The 18,302-nt window shown below is 42.5% G+C and overlaps 1 protein-coding gene across 5 annotated transcripts in view; it reads right to left on the bottom strand.

Annotated features, from left to right (window-relative positions):
* POC1A (POC1 centriolar protein A) overlaps positions 1–17,680 on the bottom strand; it is a 62,276-nt gene extending 44,596 nt beyond the window's left edge. For 3 of the 5 annotated variants that reach the window (XM_087744017.1, XM_087744019.1, XM_087744018.1), the window contains exons 1-6: positions 17,565–17,680; positions 16,027–16,111; positions 12,631–12,802; positions 8,975–9,154; positions 7,762–7,869; positions 6,263–6,378 (exon numbers count right to left, since the gene is read on the bottom strand). In XM_087744017.1, coding sequence (XP_087600143.1) covers positions 6,263–6,378; positions 7,762–7,869; positions 8,975–9,154; positions 12,631–12,802; positions 16,027–16,111; positions 17,565–17,582 — 679 coding nt within the window. In that variant the 5' untranslated portion in view covers positions 17,583–17,680. The remainder of the gene's footprint in view (positions 1–6,262; positions 6,379–7,761; positions 7,870–8,974; positions 9,155–12,630; positions 12,803–16,026; positions 16,112–17,564) is intronic. The other 2 variants (XM_087744020.1, XM_087744021.1) reach the window with 2 other exon arrangements.
* Positions 17,681–18,302: the final 622 nt, after the last annotated feature.

Here is an 18,302-nt window from a genome sequence, read left to right as displayed (position 1 = left end):
AGTTCACTGTAACATTAAATATCTACCTAATGCAGTGCTTTTTTCCCCTCCCCAGACTTTTACAAAACAGGCTATTTAAGATATTTATTTATGCGAACATGCAGTACTTTACATATGCACAGCTTTCTGAGTGTGTGACATTACAGAATATTAAGACTATGCTTGAAGAGAGTTTTAACTATCAAATTATTCTTAATTATACTAAATGCCCTCCAAATGTTCTGGTATCTCAAATCTACTACTACTAGTACATCTCCCCAGCTAAATTTATATTCCCTTGAGAGTCTACTGTGCATTCCAAATCCAAACTGCATGTTAAAAACACTCAAAATATAATTCTAGTTGGACACTAGAACCAAATCGTATCTCTTGCAGATGAAGATTTGAAGCAGAAATCTGAAATAACCTTGCTCAATTGTAAAACAGAATGCATCTACTTTTTAAACTTTCAGAAACATGAGACACCTCAGCTTAAGTTCTGAGAACTAGTTCTTGACCTGGACTATTAAAAAACACAGAAGAAAGCATTAACTCAACACAGGTAACTTCTAAACAGTTATTCTTGTTGGTGAATACTGCCTCTATCACACAGCTAGATCTTCCTCTACACCCCCAGGCCCCATATTACACTATGTATTAAAGCAGAAAAAGTCTACGTGGAGTTTTTCCACCTGAAAGAGTGCTAAATACATTTCTCCTTTGAAAATTTTATTACGAATGATTTGCAATATTCCTCACCCTGTTACTGTCTATATTCAGATAAAGGCAAACATTCTGTCAACTAAGGCAAGTCCTGAAAGGAATCACACTAGAAATAGATTAAGTTAACAATATATCCTCCAAGTTCCAGATAGATAGTGAATAAAGTATTTCCAGTTTCTGCAAAAAACCTTTTCATAACGGAAAGAAATCACACAGACTGTGGCTGTGTAAGCAGTCGCAGCTTCTGTGCCCAAGGAGTTCTTGGCTGTCGTAAGCTCAGAGAAAACTTCATCTCTCTTCTGCCAAAACAGCTCATACCTCCCACAAGACCATTCACAACACCTCTCCAAAAACTTGCCAACACATCCTGCAACCTCACTTTATTTCATGTTGCAAACAATAAATCCTGTGCAGCACAGGGTGGCACCTCCCAGTGCCTTGGTGCTACAAGCCTACCCTTCCGCCAGCCAAGCTCTAGAAAAATAACGGCCAGTTAAGGGACTTACATTGGGGGGGCTGATGACTAAAATAGCGTCATGCCAGCCTAGAAAGTGACTGAACATAACTGTCCCAAGCCTAGCAATACTACTTTTATGCAACTGGTGAATGTAACCTCTTAGTAACCAGCAGTCAGAAGATAAATTCGGATGGACTTGACACAGCCAGTCCCCACTGAACAGATAACCACCACCCAGCCCCAGCTGAACTGTATTAAAGTACCAATTGCTCTTTTTAAACAGCAATAAAAAAAAAGGTTAGAGCTGTTTCCATAGACCTGCAATAGAGGTGCTCCACACACAACTTTGCACAGGAAAAAAAATGTCAGGCAACAGACATTGGCCATTTTCATAGGGGGATGATTCACTGTACAAAAAAGTTAGCTCCAAGCAGAAGATTGAATAAAGCATCTGTCTCTTCTCCTGTACAGTAACTGTGACCAGAGCATACTTTACTTTGCTAAAAAAACCCATATCATACCATTGCAGTTTGTTCTCTCTACTTGCAACTTTCATTTACAAATGTCACGGTTGGAACAAGAGCAACACTGCTAAAAGACTAATCCGTTTTGGAAAACAACCCAACTTTAACACACAAGAGTCTGTGGCAAGGCTACTTATCTATTAGCTCCTCGATGTAAAATACTCCCTTGAAATCAGGCAGCGTAAGCACATACTGAGGGAGGAGATGCCCTCTAGTGGGACTGAGACAGCAGCTTCACATGGGAGAGCCACAAAACTAAATCCGATTTAGCCAAAAGGCAAGCATGTAAACCGTCGGAAGAGCAAGACTGAAACGCATCTCCAGAACATGTTACAAATGCGTCAGTGTGCAGTCACAGATGCATGAAGTGACTGCATACAGCTAGCACTGCAATTTTACGTTTCTTCAGCTTTTATGACTATTCATAGAATCATAGAATGGTTTGGGTTGGAAGGGACCTTAAAGATCACCTAGTTCCAATCCCCCCTGCCGTGGTCAGGGACACCTTCCACTAGATCAGGTTGCTCAAAGCCCCATCCAACCTAGCCTTGAACACTTTGAGGGATGGGGCATTCACAACTTCTCTGGGCAACCTGTTCCAGTGCCTCATCACCCTCAGAGTGAAGAATTTCTTCCTTATATCTAATCTAAATCTACCCTCTTTCAGTTTGTAGCCATTACCCCTTGTCCTATCACTACATGTCCTTGTAAGAAGTCCCTCTCCAGCTTTCTTGTAGGCCCCCTTCAGGTACTGGAAGGCTGCTATGAGGTCTCCCCAGAGCCTTCTCTTCTCCAGGCTGAAGAAATCCAACTCTCTCAGCCTGTCCTCATAGGAGAGGTGCTCCAGCCCTCTGATCATCTTTGTGGCCCTCCTCTGGACTCGCTCCAACAGGTCCATGTCCTTCTTATGTTGGAGGCCCCAGAGCTGGATGCAGTACTCCAGATGGGGTCTCACAAGAGCAGAGTAAAGGGGGACAATCGCCTCCCTTAACCTGCTGGTCACGCTTCTTTTGATGCGGCCCAGGATATGGTTGGCTTTCTGGGCTGCTACCACACATTGCTGGGTCATGACAAGCTTCTCATCAACCAACACCCCCAAGTCCTTCTCCTCAGGGCTGCTCTCAATCCATTCTCCACCCAGCCTGTATTTGTGCTTGGGATTTCCCCAACCCATGTGCAGGACCTTGCACTTGGCCTTGTTGAACTTCACAAGGTTCGCATAGGTCCACCTCTCAAGCCTGTCAAGGTCACTCTGGATAGCACCCCCCTTCCTCCAGCGTATCAACTGCACCACACAGCTTGGCATCATCAGCAAACTTGCTGAGGATGCACTCAATACCACTGTCCATGTCACCAAAGATGTTAAACAGCGCCAGTCCCAATACCAACCCTTACGAAATGTCACTCGTCACTGGTCTCCACTTGGACATTGGGCCGTTGATCGCAACTCTTTGAGTGTGACCACCCAGTCAATTCCTTATCCACCAAGTGGTCCATCTGTCAAATCCATGTCTCTCCAATTTAAAGACAAGGATGTCGTGTGGTACAGTGTCAAATGCTTTGCACAAGTCCAGGTAGACGACATCAGTTGCTCTTCCCTTATCCACCAACAGTGGCTATCACCAATCACCTCCTTATTTTCCATGTGCCTTAGCATAGTTTCCAGGAGGATCTGCTCCATGATCTTGCCAGGCACAGAGGTGAGGCTGACTGGCCTGCAGTTCCCTGATCTTCTTTTTTTTCCTTTTTAAAAATGGGGGTTATGTTTCCCCCTTTTCCAGTCAGTGGGATCTTCACCAGACTGCCACAGCTTCTCAAGTATGATGGATAGTTGCTTAGCAACTTCATCTGCCAGTTCTCTTAGGACCTGTGGATGCATCTCATCAGGTCCCATGGATTTGTGCACCTTTAGGTTCCTTAAATGGTCTCAAACCTGATCTTCTCCTACAGCGGGCGGTTCTTCATTCCCCCAGTCCCTGCCTTTGCCTTCTGCTACTTGGGCAGTGTGGCTTGAGCACTTGCTGGGGAAGACTGAGGCAAAAAAAGTCACTGAGTACCTCAGCATTCTCCATATCCCAGGTAACCAGGTCTCTCGTTTCCTTCCAGAGAGGGCCCACATTTTCACTAGCCTCCCTTTTATCATCAACATACCTATAGAAGCTTTTCTTCTATTTCTAGTCCAAAGTTTAATACACAATCAGAATTTACACAGTAGCAGTTAAAAATAACACTCATAACAGGAAAAGCTCACTTCAATAGCAAGGGCGTCAGACTAAAATGTCATTCAGTAAGGGCGGGATACAGGGGAAATCTATAACTCCAAGACAAAAAATAAACCTGGCAGTCAAACATAAACCACATTAGATTCAGATAACTTAATAGCAGTAAGTGGAAAGCAGAAAGAGATTATTTTTGAGCCAAGTTATACTGTGGCTGGAAACGCACACTGCAGATCTTGCTACTGTTGAAAAGCTGATAAAGTACGTTAAAGGACAATCTGACACTGCTCAAGTATTTAAACATACTACCTATGTTAGCAACAAGACTTCAGAAAGGCATTTCCAAGTTTTGATATGGGTCACAAGTTAACAATACTTATTACACAGACTCACACTTCAATATTCATCATTGTAATGCTCAATACTGATGAACAGTCCTCAAAAGATTTCATTTCCATTAGCTTTTGTTAACTATCAGAGAACTGGAAGCAATTTTGAGTCCATAAGAATAACTGAAAAAATTAAATAAATAAATTTTATTATATGAGAGTTCAAGGAGTTTAGGCAGGTTTGCAGTTGAAAAAGGTCAAAGAGTGCTCGACTTGACTACACAGGGAGAATACACTTGAGAGGAGGACCTCACATTTAGAAGCCACGAATAAAACATAATCCAGGCACAGGAAGCTGATGCTAGAAATATGATTTTTTTTTTTTTTACCCAAGAAAAAACCCTGTTCCAATGATGATGGTGTCACCATCAGTGCTTCACAGTCAGATCAGTTGATCTCATAATGGTGTTTCCATCCATATGCAAAGAGCAAAAGAACAGTACTCCATATACAGCAAAATTACGAAAGGATTCTAAAGTTCACAGACTGTTTCCATTCCACAGCAACCTCTTTTTGGGGAGCTCTTATTTACCTTTTTCTGGAACCCAAAGGACTTTCATAATCTTAATAGCTTCTCTGCAGACAATCTGCATTTGCTTTGAGATAAGTAACTCCTATTGCTCTTATTTACCAGAAGAGGTCTAGTCTTTCACAGATTGCTGTGAAGGAAGACAAATGGAAGAACTGTGCTCCTTAAACATCGCTACACTTTCTCTGCCTTTCTATATCAAGGGAAACTAGAGAACTTGTATTGGGAGACTATGCAAATTCTTTCATCGCCTTATGAGTAGAGGGATACACAGTCAAAAGCACTTTAAAAAAAACAATTGTAGCTACATAAAGCCAGGAGTACCAACAGCTTTCATTTAGAACTCAATTTTTGTCTCAACTTGCAAAGTTAGCAGGAATCAACTGCAAACTATTTTACTACTGTCTTTTCTGCCTGGCATTCAGCTGTGAGGCTGTCCAGCAGGAACTGACAGTATCTGATGTGGGTGGCAGAAAGAACAATACACCAAGCTCCAGCCCCCTATCTCTGATCTGCTTTACTAGCACACCAAAAGCAGTCTTCATGAAAAGCCAACAAAGTTAAGTCGAATAAGCTATCTGTACTGGAAACAGTGCTTGAGTATACATGCAAATATACTATGGCAGCCCTAAAAATCGTTAATAGTAAAGGAAATAAAAGCTATGTTTAGGCTCAAGGAACTAACACGCACAAAACAGCGTGATCAAACTCAAAGAAGCTTGCAGGGATGGGAAAGGACCCTTTTCTATGCAGTTCTACCAAATGGCAGCACTAATCAGTTTGACAAGAACAGGTAATGGGAGGAGATGACATTTTGAAGGTAAGGGTAAAAAAAAAAATTTTAAAAAGTAGACTTCTAAATATAAAAGCTAGCTACTCCTAGGACAAGCCAACCTGGACAAGTCATAACAAAGTCAAAGCCAATTCTGGAAGCTGAAAACTAAAGGAGATACTGGAGAAAGAACTGTAAACATTGGTTGACTTTGATTTTCCTCTTTTGTTAACTTCCCCTAGTTTTCTCATTAAGAACTTAACCTTTTGCTTTGCTGGAATGCATCTGACTCCCCCTATAGGCTTATTCGGAGGCAAAGGCCACATCCTTTTTACTGCACATCATTTACTCAAGAATAGTGAATACGAGCCAAGTGGCATCGCAGGTAACACCTGCAACATGAGACAGTATCAGCGTTGGGGCTTTTTCATCTTTTTTGGTGGTGGACAGAGAAAGAAATTAGAACAGAGGTGCTTCTCACCAATATTTGAGAACCAGTCATGGAGCTAACAGAAAGCAAAGCATGATGTTTGGTGAAAAAAGGCTTCCACTGGCAGGCCTAAGCCAGTGCCTTTCTGGAAAAACAGGTGACGGAGAAACAGTCCTTGGACTTCAGAGCAATTCATATCAAAATGTGGAAAGGCCCGATTTTTCTAAGATCTTAACTTGCCTTGATAATGTTGAAGAAGTCTATTCATCCTAACGTCCCACACTTTCACTGTGTTATCTGTACCAGCCGCAGCAATGCATGTACCACTGGGATGAAAATCCACATGATTCACAAACCTGTAAATTGCAGTTAAATCCAACTGTTTACATTCAACTCTCGCTAAAGATCAAAAAGGTCTTTTCAAGAAGGGAAGCTACATCATGATGCATTGAACATTACAGAAAGTAGGAAATAACCTGAAAATTCATATTGCTAAATTTCTCTGAAGACCCTGCTTCTAACTCCAAGTAGACTGCAGGATTATATCTAAGCATACTGTCTTCAACATTTTGCATTACAGGTGTAGGAGCTGTAGATACAAGCCTCCTGAAGTCTGATGGATCTGACTGTCACAACAACATTTTCAAGTGTTCATTTAATGTTTGCATAATATAAGTCCTCTATTAAATTAACAGGATTTCTAGAGTGGTGTGTACAAGACTGAAGAGATATTTTTCTTCTATTACTCTTAACTAATTTTAAGATGGAACTTATTGAATTTGTGCCTGAAATCATATGTTGCCACTTAAAAGGCAGCAAGGCTGAGACCAAATTCCTTTCTGGACTTGTATGCAATCAATTCTTATTTTGAACACACAAGTACAGTAAAGCCTTCCAAACCTTCAGTGAAGAGCATCTTGTAACTCCTCACTGAGTCCATGCAAGAAATTGGATAAACTTAATTACCCTTTGAGTATTCTTGTAAGAAATGCTGAGAAAGCAGAGATATTTCAATGGATTGTTTGGACAAGTTATGTTCTTAAATGCACTGGAAAAAATAACGGTGCCTGAATTTGTCTTACTATCATTGTATATTACCTGGAAAGAACAAAACTTTGTACTGAAAAATTCAATGCAGCAAGAAACTAGGAAGATTCCAGTCTCAGTTCTCTAAGGACTTGTTTTGTGTTTCTGGACAAGTTAACTTTTGCTGTCGCTCAATATTCTCCGTTAAAAAAAAAAATCCTGATTCAACAGCTGTTTTTCTGAATACAAAGTGTTTTTTGGAATAACTTTGTTATTCAAAAATTTGAGAATGAAACAGAGCATCCAAGTACCAATCTGTCAGCACACTTTTGATCTTTTAACTTACTTCAACTCAGGGCAAAATAAAAAAGCTGAACAAAGCTGGAAGAAGAAATAAAGAATTTAAGCATCTCCAAAAATAAACAAGCATAGAGGAACTAAGGCTTGACGTGTTGGACAGTTATCAAAATATAAGCCTCAAGGTTCCAATCCGGACAAGTCATAAAAAGGTCAAAGCAATTTTGGAAGCTCTTTTTGCATTTCATCCTCTGCTGGGTGCTTTTGTAATAGGTGCTAATGATTTTTTTTAAGAGGTAGAAATGATTGCCAGGACAAGGACATCTGACTGCAGTCACAAAACAAGGTGTACATTCACCAGGCATCCCCATTTCAGCAATCACAAGGTCGGTCCTTGTGCACCGCCACGTACTTACCCCCCATGCTCACAGAAGGAGTGTATACATTCTCTGCTGGTTTTATCCCACAGTTTGACAGTTTTATCATCACTGGCTGACACTATTAATCGTCCATCAGGAGAGAATCTAAGACAAGAGTTATAGCAATTAAGAAGTGCCTCCAAACAAAAGGTGTATGGGGTCAACTGGATTTGGCCAGCTGTCAAGGTATGTTGGTAAACATGCCTCACTCAAGTCACACGAACATCAGTGAGACTAAAAATCCAATCCCTGGAAGTTGAAGGGGAAAAAAGCAAGCTGTAAGTCCTCAAACTATCCCTAATTCCACAAGCACATAAAATAACACTCAGGGAAGTCTTCAGTCTGACTTAAGATATCTTGTCCTACTTGTTTCAATTCAAGTTGTTTCTCTACCCTGATTCAAAACAATTCCTACCTTTGCCACAAACATTCAGAGCAATATAATTACTCCCAACATAACAGCTGCAGCAAGAGACACTTCATCATTCTAGTACCTTAGAAGAATGTATTAAGCTCTTATTGCAAGATTTCATCTACAAGACAACAGAGATCAATATATCTCTTCAGAGGTATAATTTTACAGGATCAGGACTTGAGTCCATAACTAGAGAACATCATATATAATGGAAAAACTGTGGGCATCTATAGTACTACCAGTCACTGCCACCACCACGTTCAAGAACTATAATCAACTTATCACCTACAGAGAAACTGTGGCTTTATCCTAAATACATATGTACATAAAAACTCCTCAGAACAACTGAGATGGAAAATTGAAAACCAAATCTGAAACAGTTATCAGGAAATAATGTTGTTATTATGGCAGCACTTTCAGCATTTTGGAAGGAGCTCAGGTAATCATTTTTAATTAGAGGCATAACAAGTCTAAAAGTAACTAAGCTGAAATAACAATTATAATATAAATCTCTCATTTTGCTTCTGTTAGCGACTGCAAGATGCAAAAGTCTCCATACCAGGTAAAAGCAAGTCACCAAGCAGGAAGGTCTCTGCTTGACAAAAATCACTGAAAAAGCACAAAGTGAGTACACAACTATTATCCGAGGGATCCCTCCGCAGGTCAGCAATATATTTCAGTCACTAGACACACTTGAATCATCCTGAGTAGAAGTGTGCTACACAAGACCATGATGCTCAGTCTCTGCTTTGAGGGATAAATCCCTATGTCTATTCATCAGAAAGCCGTACTTACCTGGCACACCGAACCCAGTTTATGTGTTGACTAAGTGAGAACAGAAACTTCTGCCTGTGAACCGTCCACACTTTGACTGTTTTGTCATCAGAAGCTGTAACTAAGGACTGGCCATCGCTGGAGAAATGAACACTCCTTACAGTTCCCGTATGAGCCTTGAAGACAGTAGATTCTCCTTTGCTATACAGAAGGAAAGAGTACTTTAAAACTGCACAACAGGACAGCAGAGACATTATGTACCTGAAAACACAAAGCTTCCGTATGCTGAGCAGTATTATCAACCGCCATTTCTATGGTAACTGCATGTGCTTACATTGAGGTTGATCAACATTTTCTTCCTAAACGAACTCATGCTTCATGAGCTATACAGAATACACAGCTAAAACTAGTTGTTCCATTTCAATTCTGGAGCCCAATCCAACAGGAAACAACCCATGTTTCCTATAAAGGGGCAAAAATGCTATTGTTAATTTGTGCAACCATTAAAAACAACATTTACGGAAACATCAATATAAAAGACGACACTGAGTTTCTGTAATGTTTCCAGGTCCTTTGCTGCAAGGCAGGTGAGGAGGGAGGTAAGTGTTTTCATGATTCATCTAGACAGAGCCAAGCAGGCACAACTACCTCACAGCTATTCTTGTAACAGCCCATACTCCAGCTGAACACTTCTGATGCTGCATCACACAAGAAATAACACAACTGAATTCAGCATGCCTGATGTTGTACAACTTCAAGCAAGCTACCATTGACTCAGCCAGGCAAGGCAAAAGACAAGGTATCGTTGTTATTCTTTACCCATCATTTCCAAATAAATGCAAGAGGCATTCTTCTGGCAAACAAATGCAAGGCATATTTAGAGATTCAAAGCATGATAAATTTAGAGATCCAACAGGTATATGGGACTCTTGGTCCAAAATACATATCCAGCATGTCCTGTACTATTCAGACATAAGAGAACAAAAAGACATGGTGGTTTGCTCCCTTCTCCATTAGGGTTTAAACAGGCTTTATACTGAGGGTAAGGACTACTAGAACTGTAAAGGCCAAAAAAAAAAAAAAATCAAAATACTATATACCTTTCAGCAATATTCCCTGCCTCCTCAGAAAAGGTCAGAGCTGCCTACTTTTACTTAATCCTTTAGCTGCCAGAAGGCAAGGAACAATAAAGGTTACTTCTCAGGAAAGTTTTCTTTCTGTCCAAAACACAGAACATCCAAGTCTGATACAATTCATGCAGAAATATGAAATTACAAAATTCTGTCAGCATGGCTTATAAAAAACAAATCCTAAAGACAATGCTACACTGGTGTGTGGATTTTTAACTCCTTCACTAACATATAGCCCTTGAAAGGGACTGCAAGTTTTCAGATTCTTTGGAAATAAAGTCCTGGCCCGCAAACAGACTATGGGGCAGCTTCTCCCTTCCCTTTTAATGACAGCACAAAACTGGCAAGTTGAAGGTCTCAAACCTGATTCACCCTCAATGTTTTTTTTTTTTTTTGTTCTATCTGGAGAAGATAAATTGACAAAGAATACTAAATAAACACAGATTAAAGGTTCCATGCATCGAGGTGTTCACAACCAGAATAACAACTCCCTTTCCACACTGGTCCTTTTCTGACATGACAACCAGAGCTCATGTCCCAAGCAACCAAGACAGAATCACCCAACACATCATTTAAGTTTTCCCCATCACATACCAGTCCTTTCTTAAAATTTATACTTTAGCTCCTGAGAAATCTGACAAGTTTACACTGTAATTTATTTTCAACATTCTGCATTAGCAGCACAGCTCTGAAGATAGCAAAATGACACTGTTAGTCTCTTCATGGGAGACTGATGAGCAGCAAGGTTAAATTTTAATCATAATCCACTTTGTGCTTTTTAATAATATATATGCTGACATGTCATTGTGATAATTTCCTCCAGAAAAGTTTAACTAAACTGAAATTAATTATAACTGAAGTTACAAGTTGCATATTTTAGTTTTATTTCACTATAAATTAAGTTTTAACTTGATGTGATTTCTATGATACTTACTGTTTAGTCACTCCACCATTATAAAAGCACTGAGACAGTTCTGTAGCTAAAGGATAAACTGGAATTTGCCCAAAAAGCAGGGCCTATACTTTTGTCACATGTGAATAATAGCGTCTCTGCCCCATAGGCATAACTCATTCTGAATACAAACTGAGTGCTAGGCATTTACATTTACAGGAGTTCAGGCATTCTGATAGTTTCAGGTGAGCATCATGATGATTAATGGGTAGGGGAATACTGTGACATCAATCTAGTTTAACTTAGAGCAGGTTATTACTCTAGCAAACATTATCATAGATATTTAAAAGTCACCTTCATCACAGATTTTTAAAAGTCACTTTCAGAACCTATCAGTTCCATAGCAGAGGTTACTTAGGTTTAACTGATCATCAAATAAAGCTTCCAATGGGTAATCATAACCCGAATAACTCATCAAAAATAAAAAACTAGAAATGCTTTCCCAGGTCCCTGAAGTGACACGTTTATCTTAAAGCTGGGGTATGTTTTTTGTGTGGTTTTGTTTGGATTGGGTTTTTTGTTGTTTGTTTTTTAACATCCCTTTTATTTGCCACCACAATCATCAAGTCTGCTTCTGGACACAATCCTTTAGCCTTTGATAGCAGCAATTTACAGCCTCTCAAGCAAAGGAACCTCAAATACCTTTATATACGCATGTCCATTCAGAAAAAGCAATCCTACTGCTTAGCGTGGGAACCAAGAGACCAGAGGAAACGCTGGCAGCTGCTTTTCTGCATCTCGACTGCAAAACACTCATTACTTGCAGCAAGTTTTCAAGCAGAAGTTCTGCAGCTCTCTCCTGTTTGTGTTGTATTTCAACTAAGTGCTCCTTGTTGAAGACATATCACTTAAAACAATGCATCGCAGAGTAAAACAATAAAAGTTCTGAGGTCTCTCAGCCAATGATTGTCAAGGACTTGGCAAGCATTAATAAGTTAAGGCAACTAAACCCTCAACTCAAAAATAAACTTCATAAATATATATTAAGACATCTGAAGTATTGAAAGGCTAAGTAAATCATATGCAAGCTCACAAAAAAGTCCATAGACAATCCAAAGTAGTCTTTCATCTTAATAATATGCCATCATTTACTACCAGAGTTACTAGTTGGAGAACAAGGAATAAAGATTAAAGTTACCTAACCATTTTATGGACTACAGCAAGCATTCAAGCTAGTAACTTCCACCCTGCTCACAGAACAGGTATCTCCATCACTAAACTCCAACTTGTGTTTCAGCATTTTGCTTAACACTGGCAGAGAAGCAAAGGATTAATTTGCTAGGAGGAAAAACAGACTGGAAGAGGAAGGGAAGAAAAATCCAATAATTCACCACTGATAAGTTACATTAGTGACTTGTTATATTAGCATAGGAAGTTAACACTGACTTAAAGCTTTGCAAAGGATTTTAGCTTTGTTTCCAATGCAATTTCAAGACTAATTTACCTCTCCTGTCAGAGCTGCCACATAAAATGGTTCTTCTTTCCTTCAAACAGATCCCAGTCCCATAGCTGGAGAACGGCTATCAAGAAGCAAGGGGAAATCCCAATCCATAGTTAAAACACAAAAAGAGAGACAGAAAGGAATAGACACTTACACACTGGGAACCCATAACCGGACTGTTTTGTCTCTAGAGCCTGAAGCCACCAGGTGACCAGAAGGTGAAAACTGAACACACATCACTGCATCTTTGTGGCCCACAAAGCGATAGGCTCTCATCTGAGGTCTCATACTCCAGATCATCAGGCACGAATCCATCGAGCCACTTGCTGAAATAAAAAGACAAAACAGAACCAAACCTTCATTAGTCCTCCTCCAATGACACTGAAACTACATTTCACCCTCAGCTGGCCATCACAGCTTCCAGCAATCTCAAGCACATTGTCCTTTGCACTTCACCAATGTATCACATACTGTATATTTCATTAGTAATTCAAACAAAACAAAGTCATGCATTGGCTTGGACTGACAATTCTACTTCCAAGAGTCAGTTCATGCAACAGCTGCAGAGGCAAAAGCCACACAAGTTGCAAAACTTCTTCCAAATACATACACACTAAGGAAACACATAGATGGTCATCTCATCACTTTTTTATTGGGAAGCAGATGCAGCTATCAGCTGCAGCAGGTTAAATATCAAGTAACACACTACAGATTAAGCAGAGAAGCCCTGTGACAGTTGGTGACTTAAAGGCAACTCAACTACATCCCCCTCCAACATCTCTCTTGTTGTTACAAAACATTGATCAAAGCCAGCTCCGCAGTTCTTAACAATTCATGAAAAATCCAAGCTTGCAAAGAGATTAGAGCAGTGTTCAGTTTGCTAGTAACAGGAGGGTCAGCAGGACTTGGTGGTAGTCATGAGAGGCTTTAAAGAACGATGGATGGAGATGAGCTCCCTCCATCTACTCACACTCGCTCTTCCATTCTCATGCCTATACTCACCTGCGGAAAGAAAACCCAACCAACCACTACCATAACTTGCCTGTACTCTTGGACTTCCGAGAAAGGAATGGAAGAGGGCAAAGGCACTCTCCAAAGACAAGAAGGAAGAGAAAGGGCTGGAGGGAGACCCCAGAGGGCAAAGACTTTACTTACAGAAAGGCGGCTGTCTCCTAGGACAGATGCTGCTTTTTCAAGATCTCCCTCAGCAGCAAGAGCAAAGGGTCACATGAGTAGGAGGCAGAAATCAGGTGTGTGCTACATCCATTGCAAGCACAACTGATCCCGTCTTCAACAACAAAGGCTCCCTTCTTTGCCTTGCATCCCTAGCAGGACACACTGCTGTCTGTAGGCTGTGGCCAGCTCCAGCTGCACAGCAGCACATCTCAAATGAGAGCTTCCAGACATCTCCGTGACACTGAACTTCATACAAGCTACATCCCCTTCCCGATCTGACAGGAGCAATATCAGTCCCTGCCAGGAATACCAGACAACAGGTTTCCCAAACGCAAGAGTAAATTCCACTTCAGTCTAAAACTCCCCTACTTGGGTCCCATCGCCACCTCTGCACAGTGAAAACCGAAGAGCTGCTCATCCCTTAAAGCCCGATGTATTGTGTTAAGTCTGCAGCGCTAGGACCCTAGTGATTTGTAGAAGAGCAAACATATGCCCACGGCAACTTAAAGTCTCAAACAATGACAGTAAAAATACCCCTTCAAATCAATTTTAATGCCTAAATAACAGAAAACTTCATAGATTTTCCACAGGCAAATACAGAATATACACATCTCAGCCTGCCAACAAGCCGAAGCTGCATCTGCGTCTCTCTACCTGAGTGCCAAGTGGGGCATATCTCCAGGGATATTTTAAGATGTTCCTAGAAAAAAAGATCAGTTTGATGGTAGGTTCTGATATAGCAGTATCATAAATACAAGAATATTTCAGTTCATTAGCGTTATGGCAAAATACCAAATAGATTTTGCTGGAAATGTCCTTCTATTTCACAGTGATTTCAACACAAAAATAATAGTCATCTCTTTTCCTGCTATTGATTAGGGATTAATATATGCCTATTTCAAATAGGATCATTCATTATGCATGTCCCCTAAGGGAAAAAAAAACCTTATTATTTGTCAGTTCAATTGTTGGTTTTGTATTTCATATAGGCAACACCTTTCCTTAGTGATATAAAAATTTAAGGGCAGACAAGTGTGTAAAAGTAGATTGAGCCCATGGCCTAGTGTCAAGAGATTTGAGTGTTAGTCATAAATACACTAAGTCATTGCCTGGCAAGGATATTAAGTTGCAATATCACAGCTTCCCCAGGACTGATGTTAAAAAATTTAAGAAAAATAATGCTCTGACATCTCAATAAAGCACTTCAGTACAATACTGCTTATGTGACTTACTGGCAATAACTATTATCGTTACTGGATTGGGCAAGCAACGTAATGGAATGGAATAAAAAGACCAAGTTTTCTAGGTTTGGTTGGGTTTTTGGGGGGATGGAAATCGGGAAAAAGAACTTTAGACTCTCATAAGAGTCAACTACACATGATTGACCCAACAGTACTGGAAAAAAATTCTTAGAATTTGTTCCCTTTGTTACCTGATCTCATTTACTAAAAACATCAAGAGCAACCCTCTCATGGCCTAGATGGAGGCAGAGGTCCCGATACTACTTCTGAAAGGCCATTCAAAAGCAATGCTAAATTACCTTCAGAGCACCCTTGCTAAACAGAGATCTGCCCTGACTGGATAAAGTTTTAGGGATACACAAACAGAATCATGGACACAGAGCAGAGCAAGCTCTTGCTATGCAATTGAAGACACAGAAAGTGGAAAGGAAAAGATAGCAGACAACAATAAAAACAGCAGCAAGGAAAGAGGGGGTCCAAGACAAGTTTGATTCATTTTCATTTCCTTGCAGCTTCCAGAGTGTTGTGTAGGTTGCAAAATATAGTGGGTAGTAATCCCGTTCTGAAATGCTGCATTTCTATTTATTCATGCTTACTGTGTCCACTGCCTACCACATATATTGCCTCAAACTATCATTTCTGCCTTGCCTTGTCTTGCAGAGAAGATAACGTTCACCATGCCACACAGACTGAACGGCAACTTCACTAAGAGCCAAAAATTCTCCTGGTTCCTACTCAATGCACACACAGTGGGTTACTAATAGCAACCAGGACACAAGCCTTGGCATAACCACAGGCAGCTGTCTAACAGGGAAAAATGGAAGATGGAGAAGAAAAAGTAAGGTTTTACCTTAAGTTGACTGCATGGTAAAGCCAGGTATGTGAAATGATAAGCAACAGTAGATGTCTAAAGCTCTAGCAGGATGCACACAATCTGCCATCCCAAAAAAAGAGGGTTTGTTTTTCAAAGCACACAGAAGCGTTCATCTGAAATTCTCCAAAATCTCTGTATCATGAAAACAAGTTATTTGCTCTTGTAGAGCTCAGTACCTCCAACTGCTCCCTCCATTTAACTAAAGCAGAGAAGCTCTTTCTTTATCATCTAGCCATCAAAACACAGAGAGACAATTTACCCAATTGTTTCTTATTGAGACTGAAGTCCACACTAGTGACAGCATCTTTGTGGCCTTTGAAGTGTCTCTCCAGGGACGGATCTTCCTAGAAGACAATAATGTTCAGACTCTATAGATTAAGAATCATCTTCGCATAATAAAACCATTTTATTTCTACAACAAGAAAACCAAGCCACATATTCATCCCACAAAAGCCAGGCAGCGGTAAGAACACCGTGCAACACAAAATGCAAATTTCACGTGTATCGATAAACTTTAAAAGAGGCAAATTGTCCAAGCTGATAACCCCCCCTGGATCTTAGGTGACTTGCACGAATCATTCATGCATTTTTACAACATGCTGCTGGTGCAGAGACCCCAAAGCTGACTATGGAACAGATCAGCCATGTCAATGACCACATGAGCAGACAGTCAAGCTCAGCTGTGCTCTGACAGTTGCTCATCTCAGCCCAGGGGTAGCCAAGAGGCCACTGTTTGCACAGAAGGGACAAATTTGCAAGCCTTAACACACCTGTCAAAACAGACAGGTACAATCAGAACTGCAGCAAAATTGACTGACCCACTACCCTTCCCCAACATCTGGGGAACACAGCATGTCCCTACATAGCACCTTGCTGCGAAGGCCAAAGCCTGAGGTTGGGGGGCTGGGGGGAACTAAAAGAACTGTTACAAGAGGTTGTAACGCTTGAAAATTGTCCAGCCTTCAGAAGAGGCTTATCAGCCTTCAATCCTTGCTCTCATACACACAGCCTCTCCCTCCCTGGCAACCCCCACCACAGCCTGCTCCCTCAGGACTTGACTGCAGCCCCAGCCTGCTCAAACAAGCACCCAGCCACAGAAGAACAGGGCTGACCTCACCCCACAACACCCAGCACCAGCCCTCCCCAGATCCAGAGCTCCCCTCACCCCCAGCCTAGAGGTGCCCCCACACAAAAACACAGTCCAATCCCAGCTGTAACAGCACCCCAAGACCGGGGGCTGCCCCTCCAGCAGCACTAAGCCCCCCCCAAGCCCAACTCTGCCCCCAGTTCCTCCCCAGCCCCAGATGCATGAGGCCACCCCACAGCCCCACCCCAGCAGCACAAATCCTCCCCCAAACCCAGAGCCGCCCCCAATCACCACCCCAGCGCCCCCCGGGCTTTCCCCAGCAGCACCAGATAGCCCCCGGCCCGGCACCAGGCCTGCCTTCCTCCCTCCCCCAAAGCACCAGGGACACTCCTCCTTCCCCAACCATGCACCGTGCCCCCCCCCCGGCACCGCCCCAAGAGCCACCCCCCATCAAACCCCGATCCCAGGGGCCGCAGGTACCCCCCAGCACCAGGGCCCCCCAGCCTCGAAGGCCACGGCCCCCTCTCCAGCACCCTCCCAGACGCCCGGGCCGCCCCCGACCCTGCCCCAGCCCCAGCAGCCCTCCAGGCCTTCCCCCTCTCAGCGGCACTAAACCCCCGGGCCGCAGCAGACCCAGGCCTTCCCCCTCTCAGCCCAGCTCCGGCGGCACTAAACCCTCAAGCCGCAGCAGGCCCCGGCCACCCCCTCACCAGGCAGGCGGCGGCCATGACGCCTCCCCGCCGCAGTTCAGTTTCCGCGCCTCCCGCGCCCCGTAGCAACGGTTCCGCCCTTAAAGGGGCCGCGGCGCCGGGCCGGAAGCGGCGGGCGGGGGCACTTCCGGCTGTGGGTGGGGCCTGCGCATGGAGGTGGGGCCGCCATGACAGGCCCGGGCGCTGGAGCTGGACCCCGCAGCAGTGGGGGTCTGGTCTCCCCCTCCTCCCGCCAGTCAGGCGATCAAGCAAGCCCGGTTGGAAGCTTGGGAACGGGCCTCACAGGCCTTGCCGTGAAAGCCAGTCCCTCTGAGCGCAGCTGGCCCTGAGGGCGCTCACCAGTGTTACAAAAATCTCTTTCCCTCACTATTGCATCCATCAACCTTTACAGTATGAAAGCGTATTAGCTTTGTAAATATATAGTAGCTCACGCTATGCATTGCAATGTAAGGAGGCAGTGAAATTTTACTTCGGTATTGTTCCTGCTTCAGTAAAAGAAACTAAAGGACGGCCTGGCCCTAGGCACGAGGCCTGTGCTGTGTGGGAGCTTAGAGGTGCCTGTGAGGGATAAAGGAGACCCCTGAACAGCTAACACCAGCTTCCTGGCCTCTGGCGTGGCTTTGGAACCCTGCCAGCATCATATGCAAGTAACTCCAGCAACACCAACTCCAGGGACATTTGGATCAATAGACAAGCAGCAAGAATGCTGAAGAAGTAGAGTTGTAGAGTTGCTTTGCA

This window comes from Nipponia nippon, unplaced genomic scaffold, assembly GCF_047370975.1.
Source record: "Nipponia nippon isolate SJK-2023a ecotype South Korea unplaced genomic scaffold, ASM4737097v1 scaffold_9, whole genome shotgun sequence".
NCBI lineage: Eukaryota > Metazoa > Chordata > Aves > Pelecaniformes > Threskiornithidae > Nipponia > Nipponia nippon.
This window is presented reverse-complemented; position numbering and strand designations above follow the sequence as displayed.